The following is a 22,823-nucleotide window of genomic DNA, read 5'->3' as shown; positions in this document are numbered from 1 at the left end:
ATTTATTTTTTAGGGGAAAATACTTAATGTACAGATTGTGAAGCTGCCAGTTTTGTATTGTAGGGCTTTAGGAGTTAATAAATTAAATGTATTCATCTGGTGGTTGTGTTTATTAGGGTTTCAACTTTTAAAAAGCATATTTCGTACTTTATTCATGACCAATTAAATGAATTGCCTATAGAATTGTGTTGTTTTTTTACCATGCAAATAACGCATTGCATTGTTGCATTGCAACAATCAATCAATATGTCTTCTATACTCTAAAAAAAACCTTATTATGAATAAAAACATATTATTATAAAACATTTGGGGGCGGTAGCCAATTCAAGGGCCAATAAGGGAATACGAAAGCGCCATTTGTAAAATTAGAAACCAAATTAAACTCTATCCCCATAGTCAATATACCTTCACGATTGATTGATTATCCATCACATTTACGGGTAAACATGTTTTCCTTCATTTGACACTGGTCATTTCATTTCTCTGGAAACACTGATCACAGTCTAAATACAAAACCACTACAGGAGCCCAAGTATTCTACTAACAGCCCAGGACAGGTGGCCCTCTGCCAGGCTGTCAGCTGTTCACTGTCTACAACTTCTCAATGGATCTCCTCGCACTTTAATGTGGTGTGTGACTCAGCTGTCCTGAGACATGACTCCATCCATCATCCATGCCTGAGACAGTATTCAGTCGTGTCTGTGACTCATCAATTGGACCGCTCTACATTCACGTCCACAGAACACAGCGCGGTCAAATACCAAACATAAACTGTGAAGTGCAGCAGATGAATAAATAGGTTGCTGAAGGTTATTTTTATGCAGTCATGTAACATTGTTTTCCCTTATCACTGGGGCAACTGGTGGAGTCCCTTGTTGTTTGTGGTTAATGACAGCTGTGTGACGCTCACAGGCCAAACTGAATTCTTCCCAGATTGGCCTGGTGACTATTTTTAGAGGGGCTCAGTCAAACTGAAGGGGGGCTTTAAATGTGGCTGCCTATAGTGCTCTGTCTCTTCAACCAGCCAGGACAGCGTGGCTCCCACAGCTTCCCCTATATCCCACTGCTCTCACGTCAGACATGGATCCCCACGGCCTGCGAGAGGATCTCCGGATGTTCCAGAGCACCCTCCTCCAGGACGGCTTGAAGGAGCTCCTGAATGAGAACAAGTTTGTGGACTGTGCCCTGAAGGTGGGTGACCGGAGCTTCCCCTGCCACCGGCTCATCCTGGCCGCCTGCAGCCCCTACTTCCGTGAGCTCTTCTTCTCCGAGGAGGGTAACGAGGTGGAACCCAGGGAGAAGGAGGTGGTCCTGGAGGACGTGGACGCCACCACCATGGAGATGATCGTGAAGTACATGTACTCGGCCGACATAGACATCAACGACGAGAATGTCCAGGACATCCTGGCCGTGTCCAACCGCCTCCAGATCCCCTCGGTGTTCACCGTGTGCGTGAACTACCTCCAGAAGCGGCTGGACCAGAAGAACTGCCTGGCGGTGTTCAGACTGGCCCTGCTGCTCAACTCGCCCCGTCTGGCCGTGTCCGCCCGGGAGTGCGTGGCGGTGCACTTCGAGACGATAGCGACGCAGGAGGACTTCCTGGAGCTGGGCCTGCGCGAGCTGCTGGCCATCATCGGGGCGGACGCCCTGAACGTGGAGGCGGAGGAGACGGTGTTCGAGGCCCTGATGCGGTGGGTCCGCAAGGACAAGGAGAGCCGCGCCAAGACGCTGGGCGAGGCCTTCGACTGCGTGCGCTTCCGCCTGCTGCCGGAGAAGTACTTCCAGGAGAAGGTGGCGAAGGACGACCTCATCAAGGCCGACGCAGAGCTCGTCAAAAAGGTCGGGCTCATCAAGGACGCCTTCGGCGGGAAACTCCCCGAGCTGAAGAAGGCGGAGGGGGCGGAGGAGGGGGAGGAGGAGGGCGCTCTGCCCGGGTTCCTCAACGACCAGCGGCGTGTGGGCATGTACACCAAGGACCTGCTGCTGATGATCAACGACGCGGTGGCCGTGGCGTACGACGGCGTGGAGAACGAGTGCTTCCTGGCGGCGGTGGCTGAGCAGATCCCCCGGAACCACGAGTGCCTGAGGACCAAGAAGAACCAGCTGTATGTGCTGGGGGGGCTGTTCGTGGACGAGGAGGACAAAGATGCCCCCCTGCAGTGCTACCTCTATCAGGTGGGAGGAATCGGTTGGAAGGGTTCTGTGCCGATATTATGTATTAATATGAGCCATTGATATGATACATTAATATTGATTATTTTCTAAATGAATTTGATATTATGTATATTTATTTATGTTTTTCATTCATGAATTATATATACATTCATTATGAGTTAATATAATAATATTCATAAGGTATATGTTATATTAATGTTGAAAGTCAATATACAAATATGTTGCTGAATCTATCTCTACCTACTCTATAGGTAGAGATACCTATATAATTATTATAATAATGGTATTATTGTATAGTTCAATTATATTTTCTTGTACTGTAATATCTGCCATCTGCTGCAGTTGGACAGTCTGGCGGGCCAGTGGACAGCTCTACCTCCCATGCCCTCCCCCAGATGCCTGTTCTCCATGGGAGAGTTTGAGAACCTCATCTTCGCTGTAGCAGGAAAGGACCTGCAATCCGATGAGTCTGTGGACACTGTTATGTGCTATGACACTGAGTGAGTACATCAACTATTAGCACACAGAAGATGTAAACTGAATATTATGACACTGAGAGAGTAAACTGAACAGCCGCAGCAATTTAGCGCTCGTCCGAAGCAACGAGAGATCTAACAGGTATTTTTATTTTTTGGGCGTGACATTTGTTGCGTGTGCATGAGAGCGTGAGATATTTATAGTTAAAAATCGCGTTAAAATAAAAAATTAAAATTAAAAAGCGGAATCAATTTGTGGCGCTCGTTGTTGAATCTGTGGCGCTCCGCCACACATTGGTCTATGTATGGGAAACACTGCACAGAGTGTGAATACTGAATATTATGACACTGAGTCAGTAGGCCTACATCAACTATTCGGACACAGAGTGTGTATTCTGAATATTATGACACTGAGTGAGTACATAAACTATTAGCACACAGAGTGTGTATACTGAATATTATGACACTGAGTGAGTATACTGTATATTATGACACAGTGAGTATACTGAAACTATTATGACACAGTGTGTAGGCTGAATATTGTGGCAAATATTATGAAACAGAGTGTGTATACTGAATATTATACAACAGTTAGTTCCGACCGGTCCCAACCGAGCAATTTGATTGGACAACGAGACATTCCATAGTGCTGATATACAGTATAACAGCACTGGGACTTTTCACAGACATAATCACTCCGCTGTACGGGCGTTCTAATAACAAAGTATAATAATATAATATATAATATATATATATATATTATATATATATATATTTATACAACAGTTAGTTCCGACCGGTCCCAACCGAGCAATTTGATTGGACAACGAGACATTCCATAGTGCTGATATACAGTATAACAGCACTGGGACTTTTCACAGACATAATCACTCCGCTGTACGGGCGTTCTAATAACAAAGTATAATAATATAATATATAATATATATATATATATTATATATATATATATATATATATATTATATATATATATAATACAAAGTAGCGGCGGACACAGAGCAGAGCCTATCGCTCTGACACAGAGTAGCGAGCTTGTGTCTAGGAATGTTTATGTACTGTATATGTGTTGCCTGGCAACAGCCTAGTCTCCCTTCAGTTGCGGAACTATTTTTGTTGGCGGAGCCGAATAAATGATTACTAAACAAACAAATCATAATCTCTTGTTTCTTATTACTGTTAACTAATAAAATGTGCTCGTAGCACTGTTGTATAAAAGCAATATCACACTCGAGGTCGTGCTGTTGTACTGTATATCAGCACGGTGTGATTATCTGCGGCACTCGGCCTGCGGCCTCGTGCCTACGACCGAATCACAGCCGTGCTGATATACAGTACAACAGCACTCCCTCTCGTGTGATATTGCTTAATTATGACACAGTGAGTATACTGAAACTATTATGACACAGTGTGTAGGCTGAATATTGTGGCAAATATTATGAAACAGAGTGTGTATACTGAATATTATGAGTCAGAGAGAGTATACTTCATCATACCAACGTTTTTGAGTCAATGATATATAGATATGTTTCTGATCCCCCCAGCAAAATGAAGTGGAGCGAAACCAAGAAGTTGCCGCTGATGATCCACGGCCACAGCGTGGTGTCAGAGAACGGCCTGGTGTACTGCATCGGAGGAAAGACCGACGAAAAGTAAGAGGCTATACCTAGATATGTATCCAATCCATGTCTAAATGATACGTTAATTTCCCAATGCTAACATTCACTCCTCTGTCACTTCACCTGCGAAGCAAAGCGCTTAGCAAGATGTTTGCATACAACCACAAGAAGTCGGAGTGGAAGGACGTGGCGGCCATGCAGACGGCCCGCTCCATGTTCGGAGCGGTGGTCCACAAGGGCCGGATCATCGTTGCGGGGGGCGTGAACCAGGACGGGCTCACCAACTCGTGTGAAGCCTACGACTTCGGGACGAATAAGTACGTTCACTAATGTTGTAGTCATGATGATAATCTGCTTGTAATCCTTAATATAACAATAAGGAAATATAAATATTGTGGTTCTTGTGGTACCACAATAATGTGGTACTGTTCTTATGAGTAACCCAAGGTAAACAAGTTATCTGTCCCTGATTAACTGTTTTGATTCTTTTGAAATTAATGTTTCAATATTAAAATCAACTCAGTCATTATTTCAGCATCACCATGGTCAAATATTAATCATAAATACAATAGTTTGTTTTCTAGTAATTGACCATATATTCTTTAGCATGCTTCCTAAGAATGTGGGCTAACCAGGCTGTGTGGCGTGTGTCCCAGGTGGACGCCCTTCACAGACTTCCCCCAGGAGAGGAGCTCCATCAACCTGGTCAGCTGCGGGGGGCTGCTCTACGCCGTGGGGGGCTTTGCCCTGGTGGAGCTGGAGAACAAGGAGTGTGGCCCCAGTGAGATCACCGATATCTGGCAGTACGTTCTCCCTTCTTACCCATTATCATCATACCGTCTTTAAAGGTGTGATATCATGCCACCAGGTGTGATCAGCCGTTTCAAGCCATTGGAAAATCGGCCTTTCCCTGTGCCATAGTGACATCACTAGTGGGCGTGTCCACCTAGATGTATGCTGGATAGATCAGTCCACCAGCCTACCCAGTGGACTGTAGCAAATGGTGCTTATCTACCCATCGTACATCTAGGTGCACGCTCCCACTTGCGATGTCACTAAAACACAGGGAAAGGCAGATTTTCAAATGGCTTGTAACGGCTAATCAGTCTCACACCTGGTGGCATAATATCACCCCTTTAAAGTCATCGTTACCTGGAAACATGCAGTTGTGTTGGATGAAGATGGTGGAGTCTTGTTGAAGGAGAGTTAGTGAGAGTGGGTGTGGTCGGCTCCACGTGTTAACATGAGGCTGCTCCTTGCTGAAGGTACGAGGAGGATAAGAAGGAGTGGACGGGGATGATCAAGGACATGCGGTATGCGGCCGGGGCCAGCTGTGTGGCCATGCGGCTCAACGCCGCCAGGATGCCCAAGCTGTGAGGCCTGCTGAAGGGCCAGGAGGGGTGACGGGAGTGTAATGTTGTTTGTCATTAGACTGCGAGTTCCATGTGGATATATTAGCGCTTTTGAATACACTGATTTGAATTCAGTTTGCCTTATTTAATTTTTGCTTTTTTTAAATAAACATACTAAGATTTTAAGTTCTTTAAGTGTGTTTCTTTCCTGCATTTAGGCACAACTAGTAAAACAGAAAATAAAACAGAAAATAGAACTAGGAAATGTGAAACTATGTCATACTCCCACTATATTCCCAAAAAGTCACAGCAGTTGTATTTAGAGTATTGTTGAACCCAAACATCAAGCTGCATATGATCAAAACATGACGTTGTAGCAACAGGATAAGCATATGCACATCCATACAAACACAAATGTTGTACAAATATATATTTTTATTATATAAAAACATTTTAGTTTTTAAATAATATTAAATAGGCCACTCTAAGTCAAGTACACATTCTTTGGAGCAAATAAGGAACAATAAAAAAAACAGAACTTGATCGTTCAACACCATCCCACAGTGTGGAGGTTTTTGTGTTGATGGTAACATTGATGCTTAAGTTAAGAAGAAGACAACTCAGTGAATATTTTTTTCTTAAGGTATCCGATCCAGGCGTCCTGCGTGGACAGCTCCATCGAATTCCACTCAAAATGGGGGATCTACCAATACAAATACAATTACAGAACAACATATTTATCAAGTCTGCAATTTACTTTTGTGGTTTACCTCAGAAACATATTTTTCCATCATCACCCAGACAGTCACCTTGGAAGTGTATCTCACCTGAACAACACGGTATCCCATAATCTCCAGGTGCCTCTTCCTCATTCCCGTCTCCCCCTTCATGTGGCGAGAGTTCTTACAGAACGACTTTGAATCCAAGAAGTCCACAGCAACCCTAGAATCACAAAGGGTCCAAACATTGAGTCAGAGTAGCGACCAGCCACTAATCGAATGCACATGTGACCAAAGCCTCGAGTCCTATTGTTTTACCGCTGCGCTCCGGGTGGCAGCTCGTTCATGACCGTCTCCGTTGGCTCCGCCCTCCACTGAACCTTCTGGCCGTCCGTGATCTGCAGAGTGTTGGGCTCGCTGTAGGCCACGGGCCGGTGGTATTGGTCCAACACACACTCAAAGTCTAACGCGGGGAGAAACAGCACAAGAAGGGTCCATGTCAGAGTAGAACATAAACACCGCACATGCACCCTGGGGCTTTGGATCGGAGACTACCCCCATCAATAGAGTTGAGTCGAGTTTCAGCGTCCGACACTCACCTACGGTGTAGAAATAGGGTGTGAGCACCGACGCCCTGGCCCGGTCCGCACCGCCGAGGACCTCCGCCAGGATTTTGTGGATTTGCTTCTGGACCTGACTGCTGGAGAAACTCCCTGGAGAACACAGCAGATCAGCTACCATTTGGGTTCGACGCAGGGGCGCCAATGAACCTGACCGGTTTAGACAGGCAGGCTCCTTCATTTACATTTAGGGCATTTAGCCAACGTTTTTATCCAAAGCGACTTACAATAAGTACATTTGTTGGAAGGAAGAGAAACAATAAATCGCTGTCGGTACAGAAAGGATGACATGCATCTGAAACAGTAAGAAAAAAATAAAAAATAAAATGAATAACAGTAACAATGACATGCATCTGAAACCCCTGTACATCGCTCTGTAAGGGTCTCCTGAGTGACTCCTAGAGTCCCTGAAACCTGGAGGAGAAGCGAACCTTTCTTCTGTAGCTGCTGGCAGTACCGTGCATGGAACCAGGGAACCTGGAACTCTGGACACTCCAGACACACGGCGCGGTTCACCTCCATCAGCCGCAGGCGGATCCGCATGTTGAGCAAGTCGGGCATGGCTGTTAGGGGATGAGGAGCGGTTGAGTTATTACTAGTCCAATTAAACGTCATCATACTTATAATAATAATAATAATAATTATGTCATAATGATAATAAAAATATATAGATATGTTTTTATATAATGTCTACAAAAGAGAAAAAATGTAACTTTTTATAAATGCTCTGGCCACAATTGTCTGCTCCTGCAAAAACCCAAGAAACAAAGTAAAAAAATTATTATGTACTAATAATCGTGTTCTTAGAAAACCGCCGGCACCTACTTTCTAGGTGCGCATCGAGTTTGGCGAGGAAGTCCACGTTGAAGATTTCTCGAAACACTTCTTCAGGAAAACAGTCGGCCACAACCAGGGCGTAGGCCAGCAGCACCAACATGTGGGGGTCGAAGGACCCTGGAGACACAGAGAGGAACGTTAGGACAGGCACAACTGGGGCCACACAGGAGACCAACACGTGGGGGAGTCGAAGGACCCTGGAGACACAGAGAGATACTACATACATATGGACACAAGAGGGCCACGTCACACTTACTGATGTGAGGTTTTAAGTGTGCAATGCAAACGTCAAACAGCTCATCTGTGGTCGGAGAATCGTAGTTTAGGACAGAGAAGGGGAGCAGTGTGGCATAGGTGCCGGAAGGATGGATCTGGAAAATATGAGAAAACATTAAATATATTACTCATCAGACGGACGCACACACACATTGATACAAACATGCACACACACAAATGTCTATGTCACAAATGACACATGTCGTTTGTGTGTGTGATTAAGACCTAGAATCCTGTAATATGTAGTAAATAAACAGCCCCTGCACGTGCATGCGCATGCACACATGCACACGCACACACACACACACCTTGTCGATGTCCTTCAGGGTCACCGTGGCGATGCGGTCCAGCAGCGGCGCACACAGGTGGTTGGTCTTGGTGAGCAGGTGGGCCAGGTCGGGCACGTTGGTCCATCTGACCTGCTCCGTCATCCTCTGCAGCGTGGCCATGGTGTGCTCCAGCAGCATCTCCTCGAACCACTCCCCGGAGGCGTAGCGCAGCTCGTCCAGCAGCACGTCCAGCCGGTCCGCCGTGTCCAGCCGCTCGTGGCCGCAGCGGCTCAGCCCCTGCAGCAGGCGCACGTACTGGCTGGGCGAGCTGTGCCGGTAGGAGGCGTCGTTGCGCACACACTTGCCCACCGCCTGCGCCAGGGTGTTGAGGTCGCTGAGGCTGCACTGAGGGAGCACGGCGTCGAGCCGCGCCACCACGCCCGCCTCCAGCCGTGGGCTCGGCAGCGTGGCCAGCACGCGCGTCAGCATGGCGACCTCGGAGGGGTACAGGCTGTCCTGCAGGAAGCTGGGCCAAGAGAGGGGGAGGAAGGGCCAGAGAGAGGGAGGGAGGGAGAGCCAGAGAGAGAGGGGGGGCCAGAGAGGGAAGGCCAGAGGGAGGGATGTTAGCCCCGGGAGGAGTCCATCATGATGCAGAGCAGGTCAGACCAGATGACCACCCACCTGATGAGGATGCTCCGTAACTTGCTGAACAGCTCAGGGTTCTGGTAGTGCAACAGATAGAGGGCCTGGGTGATCCTCGCCACCTCCATGGATTTGTAGACGTAAAGATTCTTTTGGATTATTGATGCAATCCTGAAAAAATACAACATCCATTTCACTGGGGGTTGTGGTTATATTGTGGTTATATTGAGTACAGGCCATCTGGTTCTCTATAAAAAAGGGAGAGGGAGCGAACGAGTGGAACCTACTTGTTGATCAAGTTGAGGTTCCTACACTGAATCTCTTCAAGCCCCTCAGCGAGTATCAAGGCCTGCTGTGGATTGAACTCATCGGCCAATAGGAGTGCAGTGCTCTCCAACCTACAAGGGAAAATATACAGAATAAAATATTGGAATCCAAGTAGAGCCTGAAAGGTTATCTCCTGAATGTCTTTTCATGCACACAATTCATATTTATATTGAACAAACACACTTTCTACATTGTTTTAGATGCATGAACGCATTTAATCTATTTCCCCTGATGAAACATAGCTTGATTGCGATGAGTGGAACAGTCCCTCCCCTTGCCGTGAACATAAAACAACACAAAAGGTCTCAAACCCACCATTCTCTGATCTCCGCACTGGCCATGGGACACAGCGCCACAAAGAGCTTGGTGAAGGAGGCGGGGTCGTTGCTGGAGTCGATCAGCTCTGTCAGCCGCTGCTTGGCGGCAAGCCGGAAGTCGCAGTTGTTGAACTGCAGGGACTGGTAGAGGCCCATGATGATGCTGAGGTTCTCCGCGTCCATCCGCGGAACGCTCTGCAGCAGGATCCGGTTACACTTCTCCAGGAGGGGGCGCCGCCCGAAGCGGATGTTGCGCAGGAACTGCACCACCCTGCGGGGGTTGTTGTACTTCACGGGGTCCATGGCATCCAGCAGGTGGTCCGCCCGGTCCAGGAGCCGGTCCCTCAGGCGAGGTGACACCATGGGGGACACGCTGATCATCAGGACGGTCAGGATTCTAGAAGAGGAAACGGAGACAGACATTAACAGTTAGAAAATAACATGGAGTTAGAAATTATGAATAGGGTGACAACATGTGAGCCCTAGTATTACTATCCCAGGGCAGAATAGTCGAGTCATTAGGCTGTTTCCAACATCTATCCCGGGGCAGGATAGTCTAGTGGCTGGGGTGTTTCAAAATGTACTGGGTTGGATCCTCAAAGTCCACAGCCTGCCTGTAAACAAACCTTTACCTGCTCCTTAATGACATTCACCTCCATTCACTGCAGGTTGTTTCGGATAAAGGTGTCTGCTAAATGGCTGAATGGTAAATGGTGGTAGAGAGTACACACCTGGCATCGTTGATAGTTGTGAGCTTCTGGGCCAGAATGTCAGTGATGCGTCCCATCAGTGGACTCAGCTGCAGTTGTTGATCATTCAGACAAATGGCGAACTTGGAGAGGGAAGACAGCGGGAACCTGCAAGACAAAAACCAAGATACGTGCTGCTTATGATTCCTTTAAGCTCAAGCAATAGGACTCAATGAGAGGACTCAGATATGCGGTAATAACAATAGTAATAATGATAATAATAATACCTATCTAGTCTTACAGAGGCTTCAGAAACCAGCTGTTGAACTAGCGAGTCATGAGGTTCCACGTTGAGTCTGAAAGCAAGAGGAAACAAACTTTGTTATTTGGGGCAAAATATTTGGCTTCAACGTGAGTCTGTAACCTTGTTTCACTGTACCTGAGAACATCATACAGCATATCCACCAACAAGCAGTCATCCATGAGGGAGATCTTGTTTTCGGCCAAAACTCTGAGGGTCAGGAACTGAGGGTGGCTCTTGACCGCCCCGACTGTCCTTAATAATTGTGGTTTCTCTTTCTGGAACTGCCACAGCATCCCCACCGCACAACCCACGTGGTTCACGGCGAGCTTGGCCTTGTTCTTGCCCACTACCTCAAACACTTGGTCTTCGCTGGAGCAGACCTGCAGCTGATCCAGAACCAGGTCCCGGTTCCCTGGCCCAGTGTACAGAGACCTGCGCACACAGGCGCTGGCCAGGCGCAGGCGAAACATGGCCCCACGTCTAGGCTCACTTTAAGTGCAGAGAAGAGTCCCCATTGTGAGACTGTGACAACTGTCCAGGTTAGCTGTATGAAAAAGACCTTGACATCCACATGAGGTCAGTAGGGTACAGTGCAGATGGTTACTGACGACTGCTGTCATCTAGCTGCCATCTAGGGAAGGAAATTAAGAAAGGGAGGAAGGATAGAAGGAGGTAGGAATGAGTAGATTTAAATAAAAATATTTACTAAATAAACTACCTAAACTCAATTTTGTGTGACAAGCCAAACCCTCAGATAGAAAATTATCTTTACAATATATTAAAAATACAAACTTTACTACAGACTTTACTGTGGACTGCAGTCTGCACCACTGGTCTGACTTTGTATTAAGTAATGCTGCTCAGCCCAGTATGAAGTCATGCTGTTCACATGGGAGGTAGAACAACGTCCACGAAACGACCGACACACAATGCATATTTTACTAAACGTGGAATTGGATTTATCTCTGAACGGACGACAAGATACTACTGAATTGTAAACATAGACTATACTTACAGTGAGTGTTCGCATAGTTTATTATTTAGCATGTGTGCTATTCGATTTTACTTCCCTAGCCAGTGTTATGACGCTGAAAGGTCAAAGTGTATGCGCTGTGTTTTGTCTGCCCGCACAGCCCGGGAGGGCGAGGCTTAGTGGATTAAAACAACCTTAGGTTTTAGGACAAGGCTGGAAATATAAATCCAGTGTTGTCTATCTTGGTCATATGGAAACAGTCATTCGTAGGTTGCAGATGAAGGGCATTATCCATGCCACCACAACACACTTCGTTGTCTGAAATATAATGACTCCGTACATTTTATTTTTTTTAATTAAAAAAATATATATATATTTTTTAATAATACACAGATGCTGTATCATTGAGCCGACATGCACATTTGTGGACCAACACTACGTATTTCATATTCCTCCAAAATATTTGTATTTAACATTTTCCAATCGGCTTCGCATTGAGCCCGGGAACGCGGGGTTGCCTAGCACCGGGCGGTCAGCTGAACCATATTAAGCGCTCCTCGAGCGCGGATCCTGAAGTACATTGACGTTCTCCTCGCGCCATCTTTAGAAAATACTGTGTGACACTGAATGGGACTTGGATTTCGTTATTAGATGATCGATTATTCTTGGGAACAGCATCATTGGTCCACACACTAAGGTAATACGATAATTAGATCGGTATCAGTGCATGTCCGAGCAGATGTGTGTTTACCACGTGGGTGAACCCGTTGTGTCCGTACTCTCTGCCCCAGTGCTCATGGGCACGGTAACGTTGAGTTAGGCCCAGAAGGATCCGAACCCCCGAGCGGTGCCTGTCCGCTGCATGGGATACCGACCAGTGCTTTATCACATATCATGTGGTTATATCTTTTTATAGGCGATTTATTAACGTTTTGCAATTACACCTGCCCTGGTATGGTTTACTTTCGAAATCGCTGCATTCACGCTCATTCAACCCGGGGTCATTCATTCATTCATTCCTTGATTTGTTATGCTTAACGATGAACACAGTCTTGGCCTTTTAACCTTCTTGGTCCAAGACGAAGCGATTCAAGTCCATATCCTGTAATGAACCTGGCTAAGTTGGGCCTCTCAGTGTTGTTTGGGTTACTTTATAAACTCTGTGTCACGTTATGGATGGGTCTAGCGCCATTTACCCACCTGATCACATCAATTGATTCGGTAACTTTATGAACTCTGTATGGATGGGATTGCGCCACATAACCACCTGATCACATGTAATGTTTTGGTTACTTTATAAACTGTGTGTGGATGGGTCTGGCGCCACATAACCCCCTTATCACATCTATTGATTTTGTTCCAGGCAGGTTTTTGTCAGTAATCATGGGCATTAAGGTGCGTCCTCGGTGCTTCTTCGACGTTGGCATCAGCAACGTTAATGGTGAGACCTCTAATATATATCTGGTTACTTATTTATTCACGGTCATTATTTATACAACCTAACGATATATTTTTTACACAGTTGGTCGAATTGTGGTGGAGTTGTTCTCAGAGGTTTGCCCGAAGACAACTGAAAACTTCAGGTGTCTTTGTACAGGTACTACATGATGAACATACACATTTCACCAGGCTGTCATGTCTTTTTGAGTGATGCGTGTCATATGTAAGTCTTGCCATACTTGTGTTTCTATTAGGTGAGAAAGGCATCGGCAAAGGAACTCAGAAACCTCTTCATTACAAAGGATGCGTGTTCCACCGAATCGTGAAGGACTTCATGATCCAGGGGGGGGACTTCAGTGAAGGTAGGATCATGGTGTGTGTGTGTGTGTGTGTGTGTGTGTGTGTGTGTGTGTGTGTGTGTGTGTGTGTGTGTGTGTGTGTGTGTGTGTGTGTGTGTGTGTGTGTGTGTGTGTGTGTGTGTGTGTGTGTGTGTGTGTATACTTCTGTGGGTGGTATAAGGTGTGACATCTGGCTGGGAGTTTGAAATGCAAGTAAACAAATTACAATTTAAATGTATAGTCTGATCTAGTCTTGTAATTATGAATGTGCAATTTGTATGAATTCTCCTTTTTTTTTATCACTGCATTCCATATTCCAATACAGGGAATGGAAGAGGGGGTGAATCCATCTATGGTGGCTTCTTCGAAGGTAAAGACGGCAAGCCTTTCAGCTGAACTATTATTCAATGTAAAATCCCCATTCATCCTCTAATGGTGTTTTTTATTTTTATTTCCTGTTTTTAGATGAGAGCTTTACAATGAAACACAATAAGGAATACCTGCTTTCCATGGCAAACAGGGGCAAGGACACAAACGGATCTCAGTTCTTTATGTAAGCATCTACTTGGCTTGACTTGCTTTTTTAAAATTTATTTTATTTCAATGTTCTGGGCTGCGCAACGCTGCAGTTTAATGATATGTTCATGATGGTTGTGGTATAGAATTATCGATATGGATGGGTTTTTTTAACTGTACAATACACGACTGTCATTATTCAAGCGTCTTCATTTACAAATAACATTTGTGTTTAATCTACAGAACAACCAAACCATCACCACATCTGGATGGGTAAGTGCTTCATATTTGATATAGGAAACCTTGTTTTTGTTTTTATTGCAAATGAAATTAGTTTGACTGTTTACTGAAAACAACTCTGCCATTTCAGAGTCCATGTGGTTTTTGGACAAGTGATTTCTGGCCAAGAGGTCATTCAAACCATGGAGAGGCAGAAGACAGACGCCAGCAGTAAACCATATTCTGAAGTCAAGGTTATGAACTGCGGAGAGCTCATCCCTAAGACAAGAGGTCGGAGCACACTTTCAGAATCCACATCTCACACCCGTTTTAAAGAGTATGTGCTTCTGCCTTTGCAACGTTTTTTTTTCTTTCCTAAAGCGATGCTCTTGATGTCTTCTCTTTTCAGTGAAGCCAGGCGAGAAGAAGAAGAAGGAGAAGGCCTCGTCTGGAGCCAGCGACAGCTCCAGCTCCTCAGACAGCTCCTCAGAGCCGTCCTCCGAGTCGGAGGAGTCCGAAAAAGAGTCCAAGAGGCGGAAGAAGAAGGTGAAAAAGCAGAAGAAGAAGCAAAAGAAGATGAAGAAAGAGAGGTACTTGGTTAAACCGCCTAGTTCGTCACTGTCTGTGTAGGGGAAGCATGCTCGTGTTTAAACGTGTACTCCCAATGTTTTGCGTCTAGGTCCGAGGCTAGAAGTGTGGACGAAAAAGACCAAGACCTGCAGTTATCCTCGGTCCGACCCGAAGAGATCCCAGAGGTCCCTCAGAACAGATTCCTCATGCGCAAAAGTCCTCAGTCGGCCCAGAACGATGACGCTGGACAGAATACCAGGCAGCGCGAGGAGAGGCCGAGGGAAAGGTCGGTCAAAGACTACGGCAATCAAGACTATATCTGGAGCTGATGATCTTCACATGTCTTAATGTTTGAATGTTCCCCTTTTCATGGGCAGGCCGTTTAATTCCCAGTCTGCATATCACAGAGGACTAGTGACGACCCGGTCCGGCAGGAAGATTAAAGGAAGAGGCCCACGGGTAAGTGCATGCTAGTTAGGGAAATTTTACCCAAATTTTGTTTTCAGCAAATAACACATTACCCTAATGACACATTAGTAAAATATACTAATGTGTATACTATACTAAGCCGCTTTCCTGGATGATGACCGTAACCCGGCAGTCTATGTCCTTCTCCTTCTCCACCAGCGCTATCGCACTCCCTCCCGTTCAAGATCACGAGATCGTTTCCGCCGTAGCGAAACGCCGCCCCACTGGCGGCAGGAAATGCAGCGGCAAAGGATGAGAGCAATGAGTGGAGAGCGCTGGATTAAAGGAGACAAGTAAGAGATGCTTTTCGAAAAAAAAAAGATGAATAATTCAAAGGCTTATACATGTGATACTCTTATCTGCCATCTTTGGCTCAATCTGTAAAATTAAATTCATACATTTCTTTAGTATGTGGAATTATATTCTCGAATACTAGCTACAACTTGATTTGGTTGGGTTCGTCAGCCATGTATGTGCAACACATTTTGACCATTTGAAAGTGATCTACTCACTGTGTAAACTGGCTTGGGTGAATACATTTGATTAAAACTGCCCACCTTTGTAACATGGTTTCACAGAGGTGACATGGAGGAGGCAGCGAAGGAGGAGGCTGCTAAAGCATCCCGTGCAGAGAAAAAGGACTCGGACGACAAACCGGCGGAAAAGGAGAAGCGTGGTCGCTCCCATCGGTCCCGCAGCAAGGACAAGGAGAAGAGGGACGAAGACAAACACAGCAGACACAAGGCCAAGAAAAGGGGAGGCTCACGAAGCCGCAGCAAGAGCGTAGAGAAGGGTGGGGACAAGAGCGTAGAGAAGGGTGGGGACAAGAGCGTAGAGAAGGGTGGGGACAAGAGCGTAGAGAAGGGTGGGGAAAAGAGCGTAGAGAAGGGTGGGGACAAAGGTGGAGACAAGAGCGGACACAAGGGCAGGGACAAGAGCGCTGACAAGAGTGGAGACGAGCTGCGCAAGAGCGGGGACAAGAGGAGACGGTCAAAAAGCAAAGAGAAGGAGCGGGACCACAAGCCTAAAGCAGACGAGCGCCGAGGCCGCTCCCGGAGCAAAGACGCGGCCGTGACCAAGGACAAGGAAACGGAATCCGACCACAGCAAGGAGAGGAGCAAGCGAGCAGAGTCCGAGAAGAAGCAGAAAGATGACCTGAAGGGAAGGAACGGTGAGAAGCCGCAGGAAGACACCAAGGGCCGAAACGGGGACAAGCGGTACAAGGAGAGGGCCGAGTCCCAAAGCAAGGACAGGACTCACGGTAAAGAGGGCCACAAGTCCCACAGCAGGAGCCGGGACAGGGGGGACCGCGGAGCTAAGAGGGCGTCCTCGAGGGACAAGGGTGAGAGAAGGGACAGGGAGAGGCCCAGCGAGGGGAGCAGGAGGAGCCAGGAAAGACGCCAGCAGCGCTACCGGGATGACAAGCGGCGAGGGTCATCCAGGAACCGGGACCGGACCAGGAGCCCAGACCGGGCCAAGGCCAGAGACTCTCACAGGGGCGGCCGGCGATCCCGGAGCAGAAGCAACGACCGGCAGACGCGCAGGAGGGATAAGGAGAGCGGGCCGGCCCCGAGAAGGGGGTCCAGGGGCCGGCAACGAAGCAGCAGCAGCAGCAGTTCCGACAGCGACCAGGAAGACAAGACCAAGGGTCGAAAGAGCCCCGAGAGCAAGAAGAAGAGCCCCCAGAGGGAGTCTCCTTCTAAAGCCAAAGAGCCGGCCAGAAGCCCTGCGAGGAACCGCAGCAACAGAGGACGAGAAGGAACCCGCAACAAGAAGGACAGCTCCGGGTCGAGTAACGACGACAGCGATTAGGCCTGTGATCGAGTCCCCTTTGTGTATGCGTGATGTTTGATACTCATAGAAGTCGGTCAGCGCCAGACCACTTTTGGTCACTCTGGGAAATCATTGGGTCTGTTTTAGTTTTCGTTTTTTCAAATTCCAAAATGAGTTTAAACTACTCTACTGCAGCGGAAAACCCCTCTTTGTGAACCCCCTCCCCTAGTACTTTTTTTACTGTATTTTTAAAAAGTATATAAATAATCTGTTTAGAGGTTAAGGAACATCGTGTTTTGCTTTTACCAGCCAAGATGTATAATTAAACATGAGTCAGTTTAAGTCTTTTTTTATTTCCCTTTTTAATTTTAAATCAGTTTTTGGGCTTTTTGCATGTATATCATCCACATTTGATTTTTCTTTTTTGTAGTTTGAGATACTTGTTTCACTTCAAATGGAGACTGTCCAACATAACATGCAACATAAAACAAGTTTGTATAAATCTGTAAATTGTGTATTTATTTGACATCAAATGAGTAACCTATTTCTCAGTACCAAATAAACTACTATTGGCTTTTCTCAGATAAAATCTTTAGTTGGGGCAGGTCAACCCAATTTCAAGTTAGTTATTAACTTCAATACATATAACTGAGGAAGCTGTAATTTAACCAAGCCAACCACTTTGTACATGAATCAAGAAACTATTTGATTCTTGTACTTGTACAAAGCAGACAAAACTAATCCAGATCATTGTTTCCCACCCAAAACTCCCGGTAACGGGTATGAGGCACACTATGACGGGCCCATCACCACGTGAAGCCAAGCCGCTTCCTCGCTCCCTCGATGTCCACCGTCTCGTTGAGCTCCTTGATGTCCTGGGTCGTACCACACACGTATCGCGGCATCTCCACGCCGCTGTTGTCTTGAACGAGGTAGCTCGGCTGCATGCCGCCAAGGCCCTCTCTGACGGCCTTGTGGAGCGGGAGGAGGTTCCGCTGGCCCACCGCCGCGGCACGGATCACCTGCGACGCGTACTGCTGGAACTGCTGCCCCTCTGTGACGATGAGTTCTGTGTTCTTCACTAAAGACTCCTGTTGCTCTATTTTCAGTTGCTTGTGTCTGACCCGTTTCTCCACCTACACACAAACGGGGGGATTAGATGCAAAGTCAAAAGACAAGGCATGGAAATTTGAATACACCAGAAGTTGGCATTTTCCCCCTGGAGGAATGGAAGCTCACCATTTGCTGGACATAGTGATCTTGTAAAGATCTCCCCTCCTCCTTGGCTTTTTGGGCCTTCTGCTGTTGCTTCTCCAGGAAGATTCTGTCGGTCTCCTCTTTGGCCTGCTGCACTTCCAGGGCGGTTTGACGTGCAGTCATCTCCTTCTGCTCTTGTTCCAGCCGCTGATGAAACACAAAAGGGAGTTACAGGCAAACATTTGTTGTCTCTTACCAAATGGCTGCCGTTGAATCACAACAATATTTCCTTAATAGTAGTTGTATTTCATCATCCACGGATATATTTTAAGAATCATGAATCTCGGTTTTCCTTATATGTGTTCCCCATAAGCTTGGCCCTCAGCCTGCTGGATTCACTGGGGGTCTCACCAGGGTCTCCCTGTGTTCGGAGATGGCCTTCTGCATCGCTGCCTTCCTCTCCTCCTCAGCTCTGCGTCTCAGGGCCTCTCTGGCTTCCTGTTCGCCAACAGCCTTGGCGATGGCCTCCTCCTCATTGTCTGTCTTCTCCTGCTGAGTGGCAGTCAGTTGGTTCCGAATCCTGTCCCTGAGCATCTGGGCCTCTCTGAAGAATACAAGCACATGCATGACTAAATCTGCTCTTTTATTTAGGGTGTGGTCACAGAAAAAACATAACCACTGTCCACTACTGGAATGGCTGATCCAAGCGACTTCACTTCTGAGTGACCCGATAATATAGACATACCTTTTTGACCAGGGGCTTTACCTGAACAACTCTGCCTCTTTCTCCTTCCTTAACTTCCCCATCTTCTGCTTGGTGGCGAGAAAAAGCTTCCTCTGTTCCTCTTCCAGCACCTGCTTCCGTTCATCGATGCCTCTCACTACGTCTCGGTTAGAGATGTGCTCCTTTGGTGCGACACAACGCCAGGGAAGCGCCACAGAGCGGTTTGTATCGGTGAAGTATATAATTTAAAAAACTCAAAAGGGGGCCTTCCCTACCAGGTGAGCCTGCATGGTGCTCTTCTTCTGCTCCACTTGTCTTTGTCTCGCCGCACTCTGCTCCAACAGATGCAGTTCACGAAGGCGTTGGATCTCCTCTCCCTCCTTCACGTTCTCCAGCTTCTCCCGAGCTCTGGCCAACTCGACGTTCCTCATCCTGAGGAAGAGGTAGTGCATGTTATCACCATGCCCATAGCCAGCAAAAAAAATCGAACCTAAATACAACTGTATACAAAATCAGTAGTTGAGAACTCTCTGAGATGAGTAAATGCATAATTCAGATGAGACCTGACTCGCAACTCTCAAGAACATCACTGTACTGTAGTGGAATCCGGTTCCTCTACTGTGCTCACTGTGTTTTCAGGTCCTCTGCCACAGCCTGGGTGTCGAGCTTCTTCTGAATGGCTTTCTGCTGCTCTCGTTCCAAGGCCTTGTCCTCCATGGACCTTATCTTGTCGAGGACCTCCCGGTCCCGATCTTTGGAGGAACTCTTGATTCTGCGCTTCAGCTCGAGCTGTGCCTCTCTCTCCTTCAACACCTCGGTCAGTAGGAGAGCACTCTGCAGAAGGACATTCATGTCAAATCATGCAAGGGGCAAGAACCGGTTAGGGCGGGATAACGTAGTGATGTTCCATTCCCGGCTCACCGCTACGGGTTGGATCACCAACGTCACCGACCATCCTACCTGTAGGCATCATGGAGCAAGATGCCCAGTACCTACAATGCTCCTTTAATGATATGTATCTCTCATTCACTGTAAGAAAAATATCAGTATCTACTTAAGAGAGATTTAAATCTTTGAAGATAGATGGACTGCATTTACATAATGCTCACCCATTCATAGGCGGTAAAAGGCAACAGCCAGCTGGTCAGGAGGCAGTCAGGGTTAGGAGCTCAGGAGCACCCGCCACATAACTAAGAGGAACCGGGGATCGAACCGGCAACCTTTGGGTCACCAGGCAACCTGCACTACCTCCCGCACCAATGCCAGCCCAGTATATTATATGTTAAATGGCGAGCAAACCCATCGCTGAAGTAACACTCACATGGAAGCCCTTGACCCGTTGGGTCTGGTAGTACTGCTGAGCCTTGGCTCTTCCGATGGCCTCCTTCCTCAACTGTTCCTGGTACCTGGCCTCCTCCATGTCCATGACCTTGCGCTGCTCCTCTTCCAGCTCCTCTCGGATCTTCTTGGCCTCCATCTTCTTTTGCCGTTGTCCCTGTCGTTAGACACAGTGTGTTACTCTGGAGCCAATGCTTTGTTTTTAGATTTGTATTTTTAGAAAGTTGGTAATGAAATGTACTGCAATGTTTGAAGTTCCGCCCCCATCTGTAAGTCTAGTTTGGAAAAATTTAATAGTATCTGCTAAATTACATGAGTGTACATGTAATGCTGCATTTCGCTGCATTAGCTTGGGTCAGAGATATAAGTATACGTTATCCTTTTAGCCTTCAGTACTGGCTGTTATTTACTCACCACAATGGTATTGGACCAGAACTTCACCACTTCCTTGGACTGCAGATGCATTGCTTCTCTTTGTTGTGCTGCTTCTTCAATCCTTTTCTTGTGATTACTTTGGTGATTTAAGGATTCTTGGATTCTCAAATATTCCGCTCTGGGCAGCACAGTAACCTGTCTCAGATCTACTGGTGGTATAGTCCCGTGGCAGTCCCTACCTGAAGACACTGGAAGAACAATTACAGAAATGAAATGTAAAGTAGTCAGTTGGGACATGCATGTTTAATACACATACAGATGGCCTTTAACAGGGCATTAATAACTCTAATATTGGATTTAGATTATTCCTTATCATGTCCAATATTTGAAAACAGTATGATACTAACTAGCATACCAGGCTACTGTTTAAACCATACTGATATGTCAAGCTTTAAATAAACACATTTAATGCTGTTACCCATCGTACTTGATCCTCTTCTTCGCCCATATTGAACCATGGAATCTGCCATGTTTATTTACCCCTAACAATCTCCTGAAACCAAATAAACCAGACAGAAAACACAATTATGTTTGTTATTGAAATGGTTAAACCATGTCCTAAAAACTCAGGTCACCGTTCCTGTAAGTTTACATGGCATTCATGGCATTTGTTATACCGTAGCCAAGCAACGCGTAAACCAATCAAGGATGCACCCAGTCTCAGCGTGTAGGGTGAGAGAAGGTCCTGAAGTGTAGCGTTATCCCCAACGCCAGTTCCGTTCTCTTAGTGCCTATGAGCTGTGTACGCCAGTTTACAGCCTCCGCCCTGAGTGAGAATACGACCAGGACAAGAAGCGCAACAATAACGACAAAGAGTGAAAGTATAGGGTTTTGACAAATAAACCGATTAATAATTTCCAAAACAAAACGGAAACGCATATCCCTCTATCGGAAGTACATCTCACTCGCCGCTAAACCCATGTTGCTGAAAGTCCCGCCCTCTCTTTCTCCATTATCGCTAATTTGGAGCATCCCGTTCCAGGGATCTCTCGTGATGAGAACGCCTGAGAAAGGGTCACTCTGAATTCAGGATTGCGTTAAGAACATCAACGTAAATAGGTTAGCTGTGCAACATATATATGTTACATATATGATACATGATATATATATATATAATTAATTAAACATATAAGTCCTCTCTAACCTGTCCCCTCGGTCCTGTCTTCTTCATGCATTGGGTTCACCAGCAGCATCAGACCGGCTGAACTGCTGCTCTGAGGCTACCAAATATTTTATATAATTGACTATCTATCATGTTTGTTCTGTCTTTTATATTTTACATTAAATGTTGTCCAGCCTCTTTAGCATCTGACTGGCTTATCTATTCTAAAGCTACAAAAAAAGAAGAGGTGACTTTATTGCTTGGGCTAACTTACACAGATCATGCTGGAGTTTACATAAAATTTAATTCATTTAATTTTCACAAATTATATTTGTGATTCGTCATATGGCTTAACAAAATAAACTAGAATAATGATGAATTGGTTTAAGCTTTTACGCTCAAGTTGGCATTGCAAACATAGCACAAATAGCAAAATGATTTATGTTGCAAATTAATCATTAGATCCACCTCTCTCTAGTACCGGCTGCAACTTGTGTATGCCCTCTAAACAGGTCGTTTATTTTGGCACATTTGGCGGGGTAGCATCTTCCTCCAGTGCCCTTCTTTTTTTTTTATCTGGATTTTTCGGCTCCTCCTTGGCTTTTCCTGCCCTCCACAATCAACGACACTTGTCGCTTCTGTTCGCTGATTCTCTTCTGTTACCGCTCAAGAAAAGACGCACTGTGGACCAAACCAACTCAAATAATTGGGAGGGGTGAACTACCGTACATTGTATAATCCATATTATATATACCTACTGCGATTTTTCTTTCACCCAAGCGGCCCAAAATACATTTGAAAGTGGACCGGCCCAACGGGAAACCTCCCGAACGTCCCGATGCCTGGCCACCCCGGGCCTGGCCATGTGGAAGGGTCCTCGTAGTTATTAATTTCTCGCCTCAAACCATCCTGATCAATCTTAGCCTAGGTTCGGTTTATATCATGGCTTAAATCATGGGTTAATGTATCCGTTCAATTGAATTGCTTTCTCTTTCAAATTGTTTTCCTCACACCTTCTGCTGACATTCATAATTGAGGTGCTCTCTGCAGACCTGCTAGGACGGAGGTCAGATTTACCACTTCAGAAATGT

General features: G+C 46.3%; 4 protein-coding genes across 5 annotated transcripts; 2 read left to right on the top strand and 2 right to left on the bottom strand.

The window, feature by feature from the left end:
* The first annotated feature begins 1,032 nt into the window (after window positions 1-1,032).
* On the top strand, window positions 1,033-5,825 carry klhl41a (kelch-like family member 41a). The gene is made up of 6 exons (XM_084478492.1): window positions 1,033-2,175; window positions 2,518-2,675; window positions 4,213-4,320; window positions 4,419-4,604; window positions 4,944-5,090; window positions 5,553-5,825. Exons 1-6 carry the CDS (start codon window positions 1,081-1,083, stop codon window positions 5,662-5,664), a joined length of 1,806 nt encoding a protein of 601 aa, XP_084334618.1. The 5' UTR covers window positions 1,033-1,080; the 3' UTR covers window positions 5,665-5,825.
* A 297-nt stretch (window positions 5,826-6,122) lies between these two features.
* Window positions 6,123-11,705, bottom strand: fastkd1 (FAST kinase domains 1). 2 transcript variants are annotated; one of them, XM_084479018.1, is made up of 15 exons: window positions 11,655-11,705; window positions 10,775-11,270; window positions 10,623-10,691; window positions 10,378-10,503; window positions 9,645-10,043; window positions 9,290-9,400; window positions 9,042-9,173; window positions 8,400-8,886; window positions 8,072-8,186; window positions 7,804-7,932; window positions 7,410-7,541; window positions 6,958-7,071; window positions 6,677-6,821; window positions 6,467-6,581; window positions 6,123-6,342 (listed from the first exon to the last, which is right to left on the bottom strand). In XM_084479018.1, the coding sequence occupies exons 2-15, from the start codon at window positions 11,107-11,109 to the stop codon at window positions 6,244-6,246; spliced, it is 2,508 nt and encodes an 835-aa protein (XP_084335144.1). In that variant the 5' UTR covers window positions 11,110-11,270; window positions 11,655-11,705; the 3' UTR covers window positions 6,123-6,243. The 2 variants fall into 2 exon arrangements, with proteins under 2 accessions (XP_084335144.1, XP_084335145.1); XM_084479019.1 differs by lacking the exons at window positions 6,123-6,342; window positions 6,467-6,581 and adding an exon at window positions 7,206-7,273 and having other exon boundaries at window positions 6,696-6,821.
* A 488-nt stretch (window positions 11,706-12,193) lies between these two features.
* On the top strand, window positions 12,194-17,410 carry ppig (peptidylprolyl isomerase G (cyclophilin G)). The gene is made up of 13 exons (XM_084478202.1): window positions 12,194-12,309; window positions 12,976-13,053; window positions 13,135-13,209; window positions 13,307-13,414; window positions 13,716-13,760; window positions 13,856-13,943; window positions 14,150-14,179; window positions 14,277-14,416; window positions 14,535-14,715; window positions 14,805-14,981; window positions 15,073-15,154; window positions 15,323-15,456; window positions 15,742-17,410. Exons 2-13 carry the CDS (start codon window positions 12,996-12,998, stop codon window positions 16,973-16,975), a joined length of 2,352 nt encoding a protein of 783 aa, XP_084334328.1. The 5' UTR covers window positions 12,194-12,309; window positions 12,976-12,995; the 3' UTR covers window positions 16,976-17,410.
* Window positions 17,411-17,742: 332 nt separating this feature from the next.
* On the bottom strand, window positions 17,743-21,100 carry cfap210 (cilia and flagella associated protein 210; the record flags this gene model as incomplete). Its single annotated transcript, XM_084478439.1, has 9 exons — window positions 17,743-18,072; window positions 18,176-18,340; window positions 18,545-18,737; window positions 18,900-19,039; window positions 19,133-19,289; window positions 19,486-19,691; window positions 20,179-20,352; window positions 20,610-20,818; window positions 21,049-21,100. The coding sequence occupies 9 exons, from the start codon at window positions 21,098-21,100 to the stop codon at window positions 17,743-17,745; spliced, it is 1,626 nt and encodes a 541-aa protein (XP_084334565.1).
* Window positions 21,101-22,823: the final 1,723 nt, after the last annotated feature.

Source organism: Micromesistius poutassou, assembly GCF_964030765.1.
Source record: "Micromesistius poutassou genome assembly, chromosome: 14".
NCBI lineage: Eukaryota > Metazoa > Chordata > Actinopteri > Gadiformes > Gadidae > Micromesistius > Micromesistius poutassou.
This window is presented reverse-complemented; position numbering and strand designations above follow the sequence as displayed.

Excerpts from the sequence above, each read along its gene's own strand:
- klhl41a (XM_084478492.1), top strand. The coding sequence starts at position 1,081 with ATGGATCCCCACGGCCTGCGAGAGGATCTCCGGATGTTCCAGAGCACC. Across the intron at positions 2,176-2,517 it reads TGCAGTGCTACCTCTATCAG|TTGGACAGTCTGGCGGGCCA; the intron begins GTGGGAGGAATC and ends CATCTGCTGCAG. Across the intron at positions 4,321-4,418 it reads GGAGGAAAGACCGACGAAAA|CAAAGCGCTTAGCAAGATGT; the intron begins GTAAGAGGCTAT and ends TCACCTGCGAAG.
- fastkd1 (XM_084479018.1), bottom strand. The coding sequence starts at position 11,109 with ATGTTTCGCCTGCGCCTGGCCAGCGCCTGTGTGCGCAGGTCTCTGTAC. Across the intron at positions 10,504-10,622 it reads GCCTCTGTAAGACTAGATAG|GTTCCCGCTGTCTTCCCTCT; the intron begins GTATTATTATTA and ends TTTGTCTTGCAG. Across the intron at positions 10,044-10,377 it reads ACAACTATCAACGATGCCAG|AATCCTGACCGTCCTGATGA; the intron begins GTGTGTACTCTC and ends TTCCTCTTCTAG.
- ppig (XM_084478202.1), top strand. The coding sequence starts at position 12,996 with ATGGGCATTAAGGTGCGTCCTCGGTGCTTCTTCGACGTTGGCATCAGC. Across the intron at positions 13,210-13,306 it reads CTTCAGGTGTCTTTGTACAG|GTGAGAAAGGCATCGGCAAA; the intron begins GTACTACATGAT and ends TGTTTCTATTAG. Across the intron at positions 15,457-15,741 it reads CGCTGGATTAAAGGAGACAA|AGGTGACATGGAGGAGGCAG; the intron begins GTAAGAGATGCT and ends ATGGTTTCACAG.